At 36.9% G+C, this 16,857-nt stretch overlaps 1 protein-coding gene across 1 annotated transcript in view; it reads left to right on the top strand.

Moving 5' to 3' along the window:
* DGKB (diacylglycerol kinase beta) overlaps positions 1 to 16,857 on the top strand; it is a 610,815-nt gene that overhangs the window by 174,187 nt on the left and 419,771 nt on the right. The window contains exons 10-13 of the mRNA XM_037056254.1: positions 1,270 to 1,387; positions 3,735 to 3,823; positions 3,905 to 4,021; positions 11,721 to 11,819. Of these exons, the coding sequence (XP_036912149.1) occupies positions 1,270 to 1,387; positions 3,735 to 3,823; positions 3,905 to 4,021; positions 11,721 to 11,819 (423 nt within the window). The remainder of the gene's footprint in view (positions 1 to 1,269; positions 1,388 to 3,734; positions 3,824 to 3,904; positions 4,022 to 11,720; positions 11,820 to 16,857) is intronic.

Below are 16,857 nucleotides of genomic sequence, written 5' to 3'. Positions count from 1 at the left end.
TCTAAAATTAATTGAATTTGATGCAATTTGATGAATGATATATAAGGATTAGATGTTAATATGAAAATAATGGTAGTAAAAGTAATAGTATGCAATAAATTCGTTTAATACATTTATAGACTTCTCATAATGATTTCAGGACATTCATAGGTGTTGTTATTTCATTGTACCTTAATCTTGAACAGTGCAGATGTAATTAAACACCTATTAGTGAAGTTGCTATTATGGCATTATATACAGTTTTCCTTAGAAGAATAAATAAAAATTACAGTTGTTTTCCTAAAATGTGAATTTAAACATGGTTTTATTGTAGCATATAACTGATTTTTATAAATATAATAAGACAATTTTAATATTTTACCCCCCTTTATTAGATTGAAATTATTCATATTTTTTAAAAGGAGAAAGCAAAATGATTATGTCATTTAGGTCTTTAAAAAGGTCTATTCTTTAATATTTACTATTTGAGACCCACAAAAATATATTAATATTGCCCTGCCTGGCGTAGCTCAGTAGATTGAGGGTGGGCCTGTGATCCACATGATCGCGGTTCGATTCCCAGTCTGGACACATGCCTGGGTTGCAGGCCAGTTCCCAGCAGGGGACTCACGAGAGGCAACCATACATTGATATTTCTCTCCTTTTCTCCTTCCCTTCCCGTCTAAAGATAAATAAATAAAATTAAAAAATATAGTAATATCAACTTTTAACATATAGGCAACTCTCAGCTGAAGCCTTAGAATATCACCAATGACTGACCTTTTAGCATTATTCCTTGTTAGTATTATTCCTTGTCCCATTCTTCAGCTTTCTTATGAGACTTAACCACCATCATAAAACTCCCATATTCCGACTGCTAAGCAAGGGTTAACGTTTTTTTCCAAGTTTTCATTTGTGCAGCTCTTCCCCTCATTTTCTCTTTATTCATTTATTCTTTATGGAATGGTATTTAGGATGAAGTATTCAAAGTTGAGGCAGACACGTCCCTCATTTTGGCAGGTCATTGTGATGGTTCGGGACTTGCCCTTGAACTGCTGACACTGGACGAAAGTTTGTGGGTTGCCATAGCCTCCGAGATTTGTTAGCAGGATCCCATTCCGCTACGAGCACATGTGTTTTTCTAGACTCTGTGGCGACCTTGGAGAAAGTCAGGGATGAAATAACAGATTGTCTTCAAGTGCTTCAGTCCAGCTCTGAGTTTTATTGGCACTTACATATTCCACTGTTTATTTCATTAAGTGCAATCTGTTTCTCTTACGTCCCGTGCAGAACGTGAAAGATGATGGACAGCATGTGTGGAGACTCAAGCACTTTAACAAACCTGCCTACTGCAATCTCTGCCTGAACATGCTGATCGGGGTGGGGAAGCAGGGCCTCTGCTGTTCCTGTGAGTATGTTTGCCCCGGGAATCAGCACCTCCGGCCAGGAGAGGTTGATATTTATGGGACAGTCCTGTTTGCGGATGCAGACCCAGGAATGATCCTCACCATCCCTGTCTCTGTGATTTATACGCCCCTGGGAGGATCCATTTCTGAGCAGTTGGGTCACTCCCTTTCGAACTTTCCTCAGTTTTGGAAAACCCTCACTTTGGAAGGAGCGAAGGACATTTTCCAATCTATTAGCCATTTTCTTTCCCCTGTAGTTTAATTTATCATGTTCCTATTTCTATGGAGAGTATTATAAAAATTTTACTAGTTTCTCTTTGTTATATCTAACTCATATTTATCTTATTTTTTCCTTTCCAAATTACCCACCTTATTCACATTGGCTTCTGATAGTGAATCAGTTCGTCAGGTCTTTTAGGAAATCGTTAAATTAATTGACTGTCAATTTGCATTCAAATTAAGAAACCCAAAGAAACACAAACTAACCTTACACCAGAGGCACATTATTTTTAACGCTATTATGAAGAATCTCCTGACATGTGATTAATGCATACTGGAACCCCACGCCTTGCCAGTTCACGGGTTGTGCCATTATTTTTCCTTTCAGTACATTCATCTTCTCAATTTCCATTGTGTTAAGTGAGTGCTGTCCAGTAAAAGTTTCTGATAGTGTACTTTACAGTTCATTTATAAGTCGCCTACATGTTTTTGAATCTACACCAGACATGCCTGAGACATTTTTTCATCGATGTCTGTGGGAAAGCAGAGGGTGTGTCCTGTCCTCCTCACTCGAGTGCCAGGTTGTCTTGGTCCAGTGATTTGTCCATCGTATACCCTTTTCTGCTGTGGAACTGTCAGGTGTATTAAACACATCCCGTTCTTAAGTATGTGTATTAAATCGAATTTCTTACTTGGCTTCCACGCAATGCATCATTTTCAGATACCGTTTTTAGGTAGCCACTTCTGGTAGAGTGTTTGGGAATTGACTCCTACTTAGCTGTATTATTTGACATTAAAAACCGGGTTTCATTGCCAACTTTAAGTGATGTCTTATTTTAGGATTTTAATAAAGTTACATGGTATTTACCCATGCTGACATTAGAGGGCAGTTTCTCGTGGTTTCATTTGAAGAGCTGGTTACACTAGAAGCTTCTCCATGTACCAGGGAAGTACTTTGTTTTTAAAGTTCAGGTATTTTTAAGAAAAATAATTTCTCATGGTAGATTTTGCTGATGGGAGCATAAGAAACATGATAATTCTCCAAAAAGCTGAGATGACATAGAGACAGTGAGAATTTTTGCTCACAAATTGTAAGTGATTAGTGTGGCAAATGCAGTATATTGTCAATATGGGAGAGAAAAAAAGTGTGTTTTCTTCCTTAATGGTGAGAAAGGAAATCTGAAGTGTGGAAAATATGGAAACATTTTACTATATAAATATTACATGGATTTAGTACTTTTCATTCTAATTTTATCCAGTGGTTTAGTATTTGTTTGTTTTATTAAGAGGGCTCCATGGTTGTTTCTGGTTTAATTTTGTCTTTGCATTTATGCCTTTAGAACTCTTAATTTTGTTCTTCTAGTAAAAGAACATCTGTATAGGACCCTAAGTCACTTTCAAAATCAAGCTATGCAATAAATACTGTGAATATGCCAGTGAAATATATCACACTTTATATATATACACACGTATATGTATGTGTACATATAGATATGCATTGCCTATGAACATAAATATTCCCATTGATGTATATGTATATGTCCCATGTTGCCTAGCAAAAGTCATTCCCTTTGGACAAACACTGCTGTGAAGACAAATGAGGGAGGAACAGTTACTAAAGGCCTGGCCTGTATGATGAAATCTCTTCTCTGGAAATAGACTAATCAGCCATTTAAGGTTTAGATAAATCAATAGACAAAATAGCATAAACTCATGGTCTTTTATTCCCATGCCCGCCAGCTGCTCTCATGCCTATACTTCATAAAATATAGATCTCTTTTTCTAGCAAATGACACCAAGCCATTTGGCAGTCATCAATTTGTCCTTAATATTTTTGTCATCTGGAAGTTATTGGGAAAAATTTGAGGGAGGTCTGATTTAATTAGGCATTTCCTGCTATGCCATGACAGAGGCGTCTTGGTCTTTCACATGCATCATATTTCCTGTGCTAATCGGTCTTTTGTATTCCATGGCGAAAACAGTCGACTTAGACTTTTTCTTGATGTGGCTGATTGGATTGATTAGGGAGCAGTGGACACGAAATGAGATTCTGTTAATGTCATTCTTTCCCTATAAAACTGCAAGCAGGACCAGAATTAGCTCTGAATCTGTGTCCGTGTTTCCTTACAGTTTGCAAGTACACGGTGCACGAGCGCTGTGTGGCCAGAGCACCTCCTTCTTGCATCAAGACCTATGTGAAGTCCAAGAAGAACACCGACGTAAGTGCAGGCCCCGGGGGGCTTTCCAGAGGAGGCGTGTGAGGACGCCTCCTCTCACCACCACACTCTGTTCTGTCCTAGGTCATGCACCATTACTGGGTGGAAGGCAACTGCCCAACCAAGTGTGATAAGTGCCATAAAACCGTCAAATGTTACCAGGGCCTCACAGGACTGCATTGTGTTTGGTGTCACATCACAGTGAGTAACACCAAAAAACGAGTCTCTAGAAATCTCTCACTTTGAAAACTGTGCATCTCGTACCCTTTTCATAAGAGTCCTACCCCTACATGATCACCCTGAATTCTGACTATGCATAAAACCATGGAAGTTTCTGATTTCATTTGGCTTTCAAAGGGATGAGGGATGGAGTCATAGAATCCAAAATCTTAGAGCTGGTGCCACCGTTAGATATGATACCATCTTACATTTTTCAGCTGTGCTCTGTGAAGCCTTAGGAGTTCTGGGCAAGGTGATCAGCAATCACAGTGAGGTGTGGGCGAGGAGCATGGGATACTGACTGAGTAGAGTGCATCTCTCCCTCTACACTGCAACCCTTCTTTGGTAGAGTTTTCTGATTTACAGATGTAAATTCATTTTAATCACAGGATCTCTGGGGGTGAGAAAGGTAGAATGAACAAGGTGCAAAGATTTAATTAGATAGTAAAGATACTAAAACTAAGGAAAACTAACCGAAATGACCTTGACCATATAGTTAGGTAGAGAGGCAAGTGGGTTCACATTTAGTTCTTGATGCTTCTATGAACTCACTTGTCCCTTCTCTGCATTGTTACTTTGTTCCTCCAGTTCAATCACAAATTGAGGGATAAGAAATAGGGAGCTAAGCTCGTTCTTGGCATTGACAGTTGAAAAAGAAGAGGAAAATTGGTCTTTCTGGGAAAACTTTAAGACTCCGTCTGGTTTGCATGATTGTTAAAGTTGACTCCAAATAATCTCTGGAATAAATGCAGCTGTTAGATGATACGTCTAGTGTTTCATGTTTAATTTCTGGAGATTAATTAGACTGCACATTTTTAAGAATAGTGATTTTTGACAACAAAATAATAAGTCATTTAAGGATTGAGCTTTTTTCTGTTGCTGTTTTTTTTCTCAACTAATTTTTCTAGCTAGTGTTTGAGTCCTCTTGTTACAGGACAAATTGTTCTTGCTTTTGTGGGGATAAAACAGTAGAGAGCACTGTTCAGGTTTAGCAAGTAAGTTTCTCTGGGGTGTCCTTCACTTTGCCCCCACCCAAGCTCACACACAAACACACAGGATAATGAGAAAAACAAACTGTGACTAGCATTTCAAAAATAAATTTAAGTACTTTTTTAAGTGAACACATTTCCTTCTATTGTTTTCAGCTATTAAATTGTATTTACATTTAAAATTTCCTCAATTGTGAAAAACAGTTTTATTTTTTGAAGCATTCAGTTATTATAATAAATTGTCTAACAGTAATTTAAATTGCACATATGAATTACTCAAACACAACAAGTTCTCAGTTTTAAGAAAACCACAACTATTTTATTTAAAAAATCATGCACATTAAATATAGCCACTTTTTACTATACATCTGTAAAAATATATACTTTTTATTTCTGACATTTTAGGATCCAGCCCCTCTTATGTTTCCCATGTAGTACATTGTTCACTAGTTATAGTTTCTGTATAAACTGAAATTAGAGACTATCAGAATTTATTTTTTTGTATTTTGTTATTTTTCTCATTCTTCAAAAATTTCAAATGCAATGTCTTAAATTTATTATTTTTCTCTACTTTTTTTATTTCTTGAAAAAATCCATGTGTTTTAAATACATACTTAGCTTGAGCACTCTAAGAATGTGCCTTGGTGCCTCTCCTAATATAAAAGCTTCTAGAATTTTTTTCTATTTGATTGCTCTCCTACTTTCCCCATTTAATCTTTATGAAGTATTGTACATGCTCCACTCTCTCCATTCTGTGAAAATCACTCTCCTTAAAGTTACCATTACCAGTGGTCTCTTGATACTACAGCATTTAAAAATTGTTTTTGTTTAATATTCTGCTTCATTTTTTTCTCATTTTCTTTATTCACGAGTTACACATTCATACTTGGTCTTGATCCTGGCCCTAATTTTACAAGAAAGTAGGCCCTTCCTTTTAAAAGAAAAGAGAAATCTACATCAGAATAAACTATACTCTTAAAAATCTATGCATTTTTTAATGTTTAAATCAGTTCAGACAACAGGGCTTTACATCTTTTTCTTGACTAAAGATCTGTGTGTATAGGAAGGTAATTCTATTGTTCATTACAGAAGAACTCAGTGCAAGTGGCAGATGTCCTTATACTCCGAGTTCTTCTACTCAGGAAACAAGCCCAACACAGACACTGTAGTGTAAGACGGAGTCAGAAAATAAACGGCTGCCCTCTTACTAAGCTGCCTCAAAGTCTGACGCTCCCACCCCAACACAAGCTTATTGGTTGTAAACCTTGATGTCTGGGAGTCTCATGGGTATTTGGTTCATGAAACAAGACTTAAGCAATAATAGAGTTCTCATATATTGAAAAAAATGTATAGCCTTCTCAGGGCTAAGTTACTTTAGCTTCTGTGCATTTTTTTGAAAATTTTAAGCAACTGTAAGGACTCATTAATATATTGATTTTGTACCTAAGTTAAACAGAATAATTTACCTTAGACTATTTATGCATTTAGTATAATTTGTAGTTTCTTCTTTAATCACTGTATGAAAATTTTAGTATAAAGTTGACTTGCTCTTCACTGATGCTTACCTATTACTACTAATTGCCTTTAAGCAAACTGTATCTACTTTCTTATGTTCTTCTACTCTCCCAAAAGTGCTATTATTGTAGCAAAGGGCTAACAGAAGTGAAATTGATGGGATAGGGAGCCATCAGTGTGAAGCTTCACATCGATGTCCAGGAGGCGGCATAGCTAAACGAAGTTCAGGAGGAATGGATTGCAGAGAGAAACACAGAGGATGAAAGTGCACTTCATTGCACAGCTTTCAAATGATATCACTTCCTTTTGCACATTGCTTTTGGAATGGCATGAGTCTCAGAATCCTATGATATTCATATCATAGGATTGTTACTAACAATTAAATGAGTAGATGTGTCTAAGGCAGAACCTCGTACAGAATAAGTGCTCAGTCATTGACTATTATCATCGTAGTCAAACCTGGGTAAAACATTATGGGGGATCAGAAAACCCTACTCTGGGCTCTCAGAGGGCACTCCATGAATATTACTCACACCTTTTCTTTTCACTTCTGTAGGGATCTGCGATTTCCCGGTAGAAGGCAGAACAGCACTTACATGTTCTGAAAACATCCAGAACCATGTGGTCCTGAATCTCACTAAATCCTAGACTAAGCTGAGTTCTTTATGATTCACAAATAGCAACTATTCCAACTCTCTTTTCTATCAGACATATATCATCATGCTTGTAGTCACTGAAAATAGAGCTAGAAGTCAATTTATTTTATTCTTGTCTTTCACCTTTATCTCTTATAGTCGACCTATCACTGAAACTTAAAATTTTCTCCTTAAAATAGATTTCTCAGATTTGAGTTTTCATCTCCATTCTCCCCAGCCCAAGTGCAAGCTCTTAGCACCTCTTAACTAGATTAGATCAGAATCTCTTGGCTTATCTCCCTAACAGAAGGTACTTTTCCTATAATGCAGGCTGCTCTCCACCTCCAGAACCATCTTCTGAAAATACTAGTTTGTTATCATATGCCACCTTCAGCAACCCATAATAGTTTGGTGATAATAAATGCAGCCCTCACCTCCTCCTACCCCGACCTGGTTTTCAGTTCCTCAAATATCAGACCGTAAGGCACAGGGCTTATGTAACATTCCCTCTACACACAGCCGCCTGTGGAGCCGTGCGTATTTGTTGACATTCTCTGGGGTAGGCCATGCTCTCCCTCCCCCCACCTGCTGTTTTGCTTAGTGCATTCCCTTCAGCGCACCCACTTTAATTTTTACTAAATCTCAAGAACCAAGTAAAATTCCGTATCTTCCTTGAAATTTCCCTTGGCACTGGTATTTTTTTCTGAATAACTTACATATTTTTAAAAATAATTTTCTCTTTCTTTCTTTCTTTCTTTCTTTCTTTCTTTCTTTCTTTCTTTCTTTCTTTCTTCTTTCTAGAAGGGAGGGAGAAAGAGAGAGGGAGAAACACCCATGTGAGAGAGAAATACGAAACACTGATCTGATCTGTTGCGTCTTGTGCGAGCCCCGGCAGGGAACCGAATCCACAGCCCGGGCATGCGCCCTAACTGGGAATCAAACTGGCGACCTTTCATTTTGTAGGATGATGCCCAACCAATTTAGCCACACCAGTCGGGGCCCTTCTGTATTTTTAATCCACACAAGAAGGGAAGGCCGAGATGCTCTCCAGAAACCTCTGCATATTGTCCGCACGTTATAACATCAACTGCGCTGCTAGTCTAGGGTTGGGCCCGGCTTTGGTCCAGTATACACGTTATTTCTAATCACCCCAAGTTCTTGCTGAAATGCCGAGTTTGTAGGAGGTCCTCAGTAAGTTCAATTTAATGTCTGGTAGACTATCCTTCTTACTGTTAATGTACATTTAACATGTCTGACTTAAATTCTGTTTTTTAAAAACTCCTATAATCCTATAATAGAAAATCTGCATCAGATATACTGAGTTCAGACAAATTCTTAAAGACATAAACCTACTCTAATGCCCTTTTTTTTTTAGTCAGGACCTGTGATTTCTTCATAGAATATATAATATTTTGCCATCTTGTAATTATAAAGATAGGCTCTTAGAACTGCAGTCTTTCTGGTTAGCAAATCTAACCAGTTAAGAACATGACCATAGAAACATTGTAAGTTATAACAGTGTGAACTATCTTCTGACCTTGAGGCAACCATTTTCCTGTGCTTTATAATTCAGTCAGCTGAGCTCGATGTCCTTGCTGGTTCTCTGTTCCTTCTCCTGCTCATGTCTCCTGATCCTTCAGATCCCACTGTGTACCTGTTCCTTCCTTCTCCCAGGGTGTTTCCTTGACTTCTGTTTAAAAGAGGTTGCGATTTGCTCCTGGTTGTAGTAAAATGTCGTTCCTCAGGCAGGTCTCACCTGAGCAGGAGGGAGAGGCATTTTACTTCAGTTTAACAACATAAGCCTGTATTATGGCTGTGGTTTATTTACTCTGGTCTCGTGTGAAGCTGCTACTTTTATGAAAATATTAAGCTGGAAGCAGTAGTGTTTAAAGGTTTTGTCTTTCCAATAGGAAGGTTTATGCCTTAACAATAAGGCATAAATAATAATAAGAAATAATCCAGCACCCTGAAATTTCAAAATGTTAGAGACCTAGGAATGTACAATCCAACAAATGCTCCTTTAACTTAGGTCATTTAGTATTTTTTTTCTTTTCCCCAGAAGATTGACTTATTTTTCTTTATTTCCCCCTTAAAATTCTTAGAAAAATCTGTTTTCTATTTTTTCCTCTTTCATTCCTGGATTCTTCTGCTTCCCTCTCAGTACAATGCCCCAATTTTTTCCTCACCTTCCATTCAGTAAATACACACACACACACCCCTTTTCTTTTCTTGAGACAGCTTTCTCTAATAAATATAGACCCGGCTCTAAATTAGGTGGTGTTAGAAATTGCCATAAACTCTGAGATTATTTCCAAGCATTTGTTTCACTTTTAGGAAAAGCTGGTATATATTCTATGTATTTCCTAGATGTGGGACTGATTCTCTTAACATAAATGGGAATTTTTGTGCATAAAACAATGACCTGAGGACTTCTATTTCTTACCCTGAGAAAATGCAAAGATAGGCAAACCACTGCACCACATTTTTAAAAAGATCACAATTCCTTTGCTCTGGGGCTCCACTGGCAATTTTACAGAAGAGGCAGGACCCGTGAATGCTGTGGTTTGAAGCCTGTCTGTCACACGGCCGTCTGCCCCCACGTCTGTCTCTCTGTGTCCAGATCGCTCTCTACGANATTCTATGTATTTCCTAGATGTGGGACTGATTCTCTTAACATAAATGGGAATTTTTGTGCATAAAACAATGACCTGAGGACTTCTATTTCTTACCCTGAGAAAATGCAAAGATAGGCAAACCACTGCACCACATTTTTAAAAAGATCACAATTCCTTTGCTCTGGGGCTCCACTGGCAATTTTACAGAAGAGGCAGGACCCGTGAATGCTGCGGTTTGAAGCCTGTCTGTCACACGGCCGTCTGCCCCCACGTCTGTCTCTCTGTGTCCAGATCGCTCTCTGAGGAGCCAGTCATTGGATCTGGGTGCAAACTAATTCCCTGTAACTTCATCTGAACTTGAACATATTTACAAATAAGCTCACATTTATGTGTATTGGGGATGAAGATTTCAACGTATCTTTCGAGGGTCCCAGTTCAGCCCACAACATTTGGTGATCCATTATCTCTGAATTGAAAATCCAGGGCCATGACATAGTCTAAGAAAAATGATTAAGTTCAATACGTTAATAATATATTTAAACCAGTCACTAATTGCATTTTGGAGGAAATGTGCAGTTGCTTTTGCCAAATCCGAGTGTTCATATAATTAGTTTTGTTTTTCATGTGGCTTCAACTGCTTCTTTATCTTCAACACCTCTTGATAAAAATCAGTAGTCCCTTATTAGACTAAACTACCCTTTTTCTAAGGAGTTTACGTGCCTGTGACAAGCAGAGCTGCTAGTTACGAATGAACGTGTAAAGGCACGTTTATTTCATGTAATGCACTCTAATGTATATTGCTACAGTACAAGCAGACTTCACTCCAAGGCAGGGGCGTAGCATGGCAGGTGTTTCAGGGGGAAGGACAACAGAAATAGCCCTGCAGTGCAGCTCTGTCCCCAACAATAAATAGGAGCCCTCATTGGACTCCTATCCTTGGCCGCTAACGAACTGTTACATAGGTAAGTGTGTTGTGAAGTTGAATGTAGGCATGACTTCCATGGGCTGGCTGTGGGTTCAAAACTGAAAAATGATGTCATTCTTGTTTTTGTTTTGACCAAGAAGCTGTTTTATTAAGAAGTATAATTTTTCTAAAGCATGATACATCATGTTGAATTGATATGATGAGGAATCAGGAGAAATCCTTAGATGCCTTTAAACAACTGTGACTTTATCATATCTGTATGATTCCAGTAAAAACTAACACCTCAATTCAAAAAAATAATCACCATTTAACATACTATGTTATAACACCTCAAATTAAACTTGTGTCCAACATTGATAAAAATATTGGTTTAGGTTCATATATGTTGAAAAGTAAATAACACAGTGTATGATTATGCAGTAAAGTAATGTAGAGCTGATAAATACAATATAAAGAAACATTTTTATAATGATAATCATCTTATATTTATATCCTGCTCCTACTGAGATGAATCTCTGGTTACATTTACATATTGAATTACAAAGTTAAAACTAATGATGGGATCAATTATGCCCCATACTGAGCTGTGCACTTTGGAATGACTTTGAGAAAACAGGAGGGTCAGAAAGAAAAAAAAAAAACATCCACCATGCACAGTGGTTTCAAGATTTTGCTAGGGAAGGACTGTAATAGACCATAATGTGTATTTGTCAAAGAAAGCAGGCTTTTTTTTTGCTGTAAAACCTAATGTACATTTTTAGTATCGACATTTCTGAGAATTAGAAAACATAGATTGGGTCCAAGAAGTTGCTAAATGGTTAATTTAAGGTAGCTATATAAGGGCAAATATAATATGAATCACTTTATGGTCTTCTTTGTTTGTTCTTCTAATTATTTTTATGTACCTTTAAGGTGTTTGCTGTCTCTGAGTTGAAATATAATCTGCCCCATGTTTGCTTCTGTCACGCAACCTTTGACAGTGTCCTCTTTCTCCTTTCCTAGCTGCATAATAAATGCGCTTCTCATCTAAAGCCGGAATGTGACTGCGGGCCCTTGAAGGACCATATTTTACCACCCACCACAATCTGTCCAGCGGTACTGGTGAGTTTTCCCTTCTTATCCTCCTGCTGTAAAACCTGGGGTTTCTATGACTAACTGGTAGGCTACGCCACTAAACGCTTCCAGAGCTAATTGTCCATTGATCAAGGCAGAGCTGAATGGATATAAAATACCTCATTACTTCGGAGGAGACACCTTTGCCCACTGTATTTCCTTTTTCCTTCATGGTACAATAAACATTCAGTAAGGTATGCTCTAACTGAAGCTGACTCAGGTTTTATCACTTAGTCATGCTGGACTTACCAGAAATTGTATAGGCAGAACTCCTCTACGTTTTACATGTTTTATAGATCTAGCTTCCCAGAATAATGAATTTATTCTTATGGGCCGTTTTGCTGGGGATGCACATTATATATCTGCAATGGTGGGGTATCTTATCCAGGTCAGAGGTTCCCTAGATTGAGGGCACCTTGAAGAAAGCTATGCATTGCCATTAGGTGTATTTTATTTTTCACTAGTGAACAATAAGTCAAACTATCAGAAAAGTAATTACTTAATTCATTCAGCACACAGGTGAGAAATACATAAGGAAGACAAGATAACACTGAAAAGAATAAACCTTGGTAGAAAGAGAAGCAGATATTCAAAGAAAATATTCATATTACATTTCAATATCCAAATCCTTTCTAAAATGAAACTGGTATTTTACAAAACAAACTATTTTATATCCATAATGCAGTTCTCAATTTTAAAAACAATATGAAAACTAAGTAGCTGGAACTTCAGCTGGATATAATAAAAATACAGCTAAGAAATGTTAGACAAATACTTTTCTAAAGGTCACCTTAGAAATTAGTCAAATTACTCAATTTGCACCCACTTATGGTTCATTTTTTAATTATCTGTAAAATACTGGTTGCATTTTAAATGTCCTTATTTAAAAATTACTAAAACCTCCTCATTTTCTCAAACTATAAATATAGAGCAAAAGAAAATACCTCCACATTGCTGAGGCTAGCAATAACTAATTCTAACTTTCCTTTCTTCATCTAAAATTTATTAGACATCCTGTAGTAAATAAGATTAATTAAAATTAATGAGAGCCATGTAAAAACATTTTTACTTTAGATGAATTCTGGTGTCATTTTTATGCTTCTGTGGCATCTTCTTAAAGAAAAAGGACTTGCAGAAATTTTACATATTTTTACTTTTTAAAAAATTGAAGTAATTTTCCTAGCTTAGATACATTCTCAAGCTCAGATTTTAACTCTGAGAGCTAATCTGTTACGTCAACCTGTCATCCTGTTGCCTATGTAAGTTCTACTCAGTTCTGTGAGGCAGAGGTGAGACAGAGGACTACTTCTTTGCCCACCTGTGTCAACTTCTGGTCACATAAAGTCAGTCATGAGATGGATTCCTTTTGTTCTATTCTGTTGTTCTATTCTTTCTTTCTTTGAGAGAATCAAAGGCAGAGAACACGTGTCATATGAGTTTTCTTCTCTCAGTCTTGCCAACTCTTTTATTGCTTTTTTAGACACTTTTAATTCTAAATATTTGTTTTCAATCACTAAATCTTACTGCCGTTTTAATCATGATATATATCTCATCGTTTGCTATTTTAAAATGTTTTTGGTACTACCTACTCTGAAGTATTAGGCACCATTGACCATCTCATTCTAAACTTTCTGCCTTTCACCGACTCCCCTGGTACCATGCTCTCCTGGTCCTTCTTCTGTTTCCCCGATCTCTTCCTTCAGTATCTTTCCTGGCTCTCAGGGCTTCAGCCTACCGTATGCTGACACATCTCTGTGCTCTGCCACAGCTTCCCACGCTTAACTTCTTCCCCCCTTTACGTCTTCCCAGTGGGTTCCTGTTTATTTAGTTGATTCTTTACCTTGTCAATTTATATTCATATTTATATTGAGTTCATCCTTCTCTTCTGAATCTCAAACCTGTAAAGTTGCAACCCATGTTATTTTACATGGCCAATATATTAGAATTACTTAATATCATCAGAATAACGTATTTCCCGAGTACAGATACTACATCCGCTACCATGCTAAAATATTCACCCATTTACTTGACAAGTATTTACTGAGAATTATAGATCACATTATAAATAGGGGGGGTAGTAAAATGTAAACAATATCTTTGTTTTCATAGAGTCTTCATTCCAGTAAAGTGATATAGAAAATAAACAATGCAATAAGTAATTATTCAGTACCTAATTACATTCAAACACGGGTTGCATTTTGAACATAAAGAAAAAACAAAGAAAGAGAAGAAGAGAAGAAATGTTAGGCTGTGATAGAAGATGTGGTCCACAAAGAGTGCATCAAGGAGGTAGTCGAGTGGAGAGTTGGGGAATGTGAGGGAGTTACCCGTGGAAATCTGAGGAGAGAATTTCACAGACCTCAAATGCTCCAAGGGAAGAGCAAGGAAAACCTGACACATCTGAAGGGCATCAGGGAAATAAGGGCCCAAGTGGGCAGAGGAAGGCACGGTGGAGGAGAAGGTCAAAGGTGTCATAAGATTTTCATATTCTGTAGAGGAATTTAGGCCATAGTAATGTTATTAGCATTTACTCAGAATGAAGGTGGACGCCATTAGAAAATTTTAACTTAAAATGAAAATGAACAATCTACCTTTGTGTTGAGGGAGCAACAGTGGGAAGAGTATGAGATTTCACTTTTCTCAGAGAGAGAGAAACTGGGTCATTGCCAAGAGCAAGGATGATATAAGACAGGAAAGCTTTGAGCATTGGGAAGAAGGTACACAACATTCAGCTAGGAAAATGGGAGCATAATGGATCAAGAAAATACCATGGATTGGTGGGGAGTAATGAGAAGTAATTCATTATTAATAATTATAAATTTAGAACAATACTGGTAAGCTTAGATGTGCATATTTCTAATCATATTCAGTTATATTTCTCCAATTACATTCCAGCTCCAGGAGCAGAATAAGCACAGCACAGCCTTAAAAGGCTGTGTTTCATCAAATACGATAAAAGGAGAGTGTGTGCATGAGAGTGATTGTAAGAACTGACCATGGAATTTAAGCTGTGACATGAGAGAATTGGGACGGAAGAGTGAGGCACAGCAATGGATATGAGGAATAATACATTGCAAATTACAGTCAAATCAAAGATTGTTGGAATCAAGGTTATTGGTGTCAGATTATGAGACTGAGGTAGCAATTGACATGAAAGGTTTGTGGTTGTTGATAATGATACGTATGCGTTTATTTAATCCTCACAGTGACATCATGAGATTAATATTGTAACATTCTCATTTTACTACATATGAGGAAACAGAGACACAGGGGTTATATACATTTTCTCTGTCACATGGCTATGAAATAGCAACTCAGGATCAGAGACCACAGAGCATCACTCCAGAACTGGGCACTGAGCTCACCAGGCTCACCCTTAATAGAACCTTAATACCTCAACTCTCCACCAGAAACTTGACTCATCATCACCTGCTTCATCTTCAATATCAAATTAATCATTAGGCAGATGTCTTTGACTTTCTTAATTATTTTTCCTTCAGCCCAAATGCAACCGCCTCATAGGCTACCCTCAGAAATTGTTCCCCAGGGTTGTCGTCAAATCAGGATGACTAAATTGCCTTCTTTCCATGAACTCCCTATTCTGGTTCTAAAAAGACAACAATATATTTTTCCACTTAAATACATTAGTATTTTTGTAATGTTTTCAGTGATTTGTTATTTGAGTTTCAAACTCTCTAGCGTGTTAAACAAGGCTTTGACTAGATCAGCCTACCCAAGCCTCACATATCATCTTACGTACTAGATATCAAAAATGATTTAAACTTCTTGTAATTCTCTAAGTATAACTGCTCCGTAAAGCCTATGAGATTTTGCATATGTTAGTAAATGAGCCCACACTTGCTTTAAAATCTGTTCTGCCTGGATAAGTAGAAACAAAAGGTTGCTTTCTTATCATGAAATAAGTACATTGAATGCTAAACCCATTATCTGTTTAAATACTAATATTTTAAACACATTAATAAAGTTGTTCTGCCCAGAAAATTGCTTACTCTGCTCTATGGCCTCTGAGACTTCTCAATTTGTATACTCTCAATAATATTCCAGGAATGATTCATACCTCATCACTGCTATTATTTTTCATCCTTTGTTTAAAGAAAATTGTTAGTACACACAAATAATATAGCTTGTTTTGTTTTTTTTAGTTTTAATAACAATTGTCTTCCTTAAAAATTATAAGTCCAGTTTCTGAAAGTAAAGCAGGTGAGGTCCAGATTTGGTTTTTGCAAGATGGCAATAAATACCATACCTGTTACATGAAAAATATAAGATATAGACTTAGGCTATCTAGTTTTATTGAGGTCTTTCTTTTCCTTTGCTTTGATTCTGTGGTCAGGATTGGTTATTTAATGAGTGACATAAGCTCAGTATATATCTTAGTTGATGCATCTTGCTGATATATACTACAAAGTCAAGCTGTCTTCTGGCATTTGAGAATATCTTTTAAGGTATTACATATATTTTCAACATTTCTATAATACCTGTCTTAGCCTTTCAATCTTTCCCTAATACTTACTAACTTTAAGTGAATAATTCAATAGTTATGTTTCCAACTGATATGGAGATTATTAAAGTAAGCATTATTTTTGCACTGATGATGTGCTTTTATAAGCATGCACTACAAATGGCTTCCACAGACAGTGGCTCTTAATAGTGCCTGTTGCCATAGAAATGGACTAAAACCCAACTACTCTGAAATTAAAATCTATATGTAGTCATCAATGATTCGATACATCAGATATAATCACTCTTTTCTTGGATTGCAATTGGTATCTAGCATGTTTTAAGCATACTGTCATAAGAATACTTTGCTTAAAATGTATGTAGTGTAAGGGATTTTACCAAGATCTTTTATGACTTTTTTAATGTATGTAGGTACTTAAAATGCTTTCTTTGAAAATTTTCTAGCAAAAAGTTTGACAAGCACAGTACAATGACTGTTATGATGAAAGTGACTTCAGAACTGTTTACAAATGTAAATTTCTTGGTCTTCCCTCATCCCACCTCC

This window comes from Sturnira hondurensis, unplaced genomic scaffold (assembly GCF_014824575.4).
Source record: "Sturnira hondurensis isolate 20B ecotype Veracruz unplaced genomic scaffold, ASM1482457v3 Scaffold0008897, whole genome shotgun sequence".
NCBI lineage: Eukaryota > Metazoa > Chordata > Mammalia > Chiroptera > Phyllostomidae > Sturnira > Sturnira hondurensis.
Note: the sequence above shows the minus strand (reverse complement) of the source record. Positions and strands in the feature narration are given on the sequence as shown.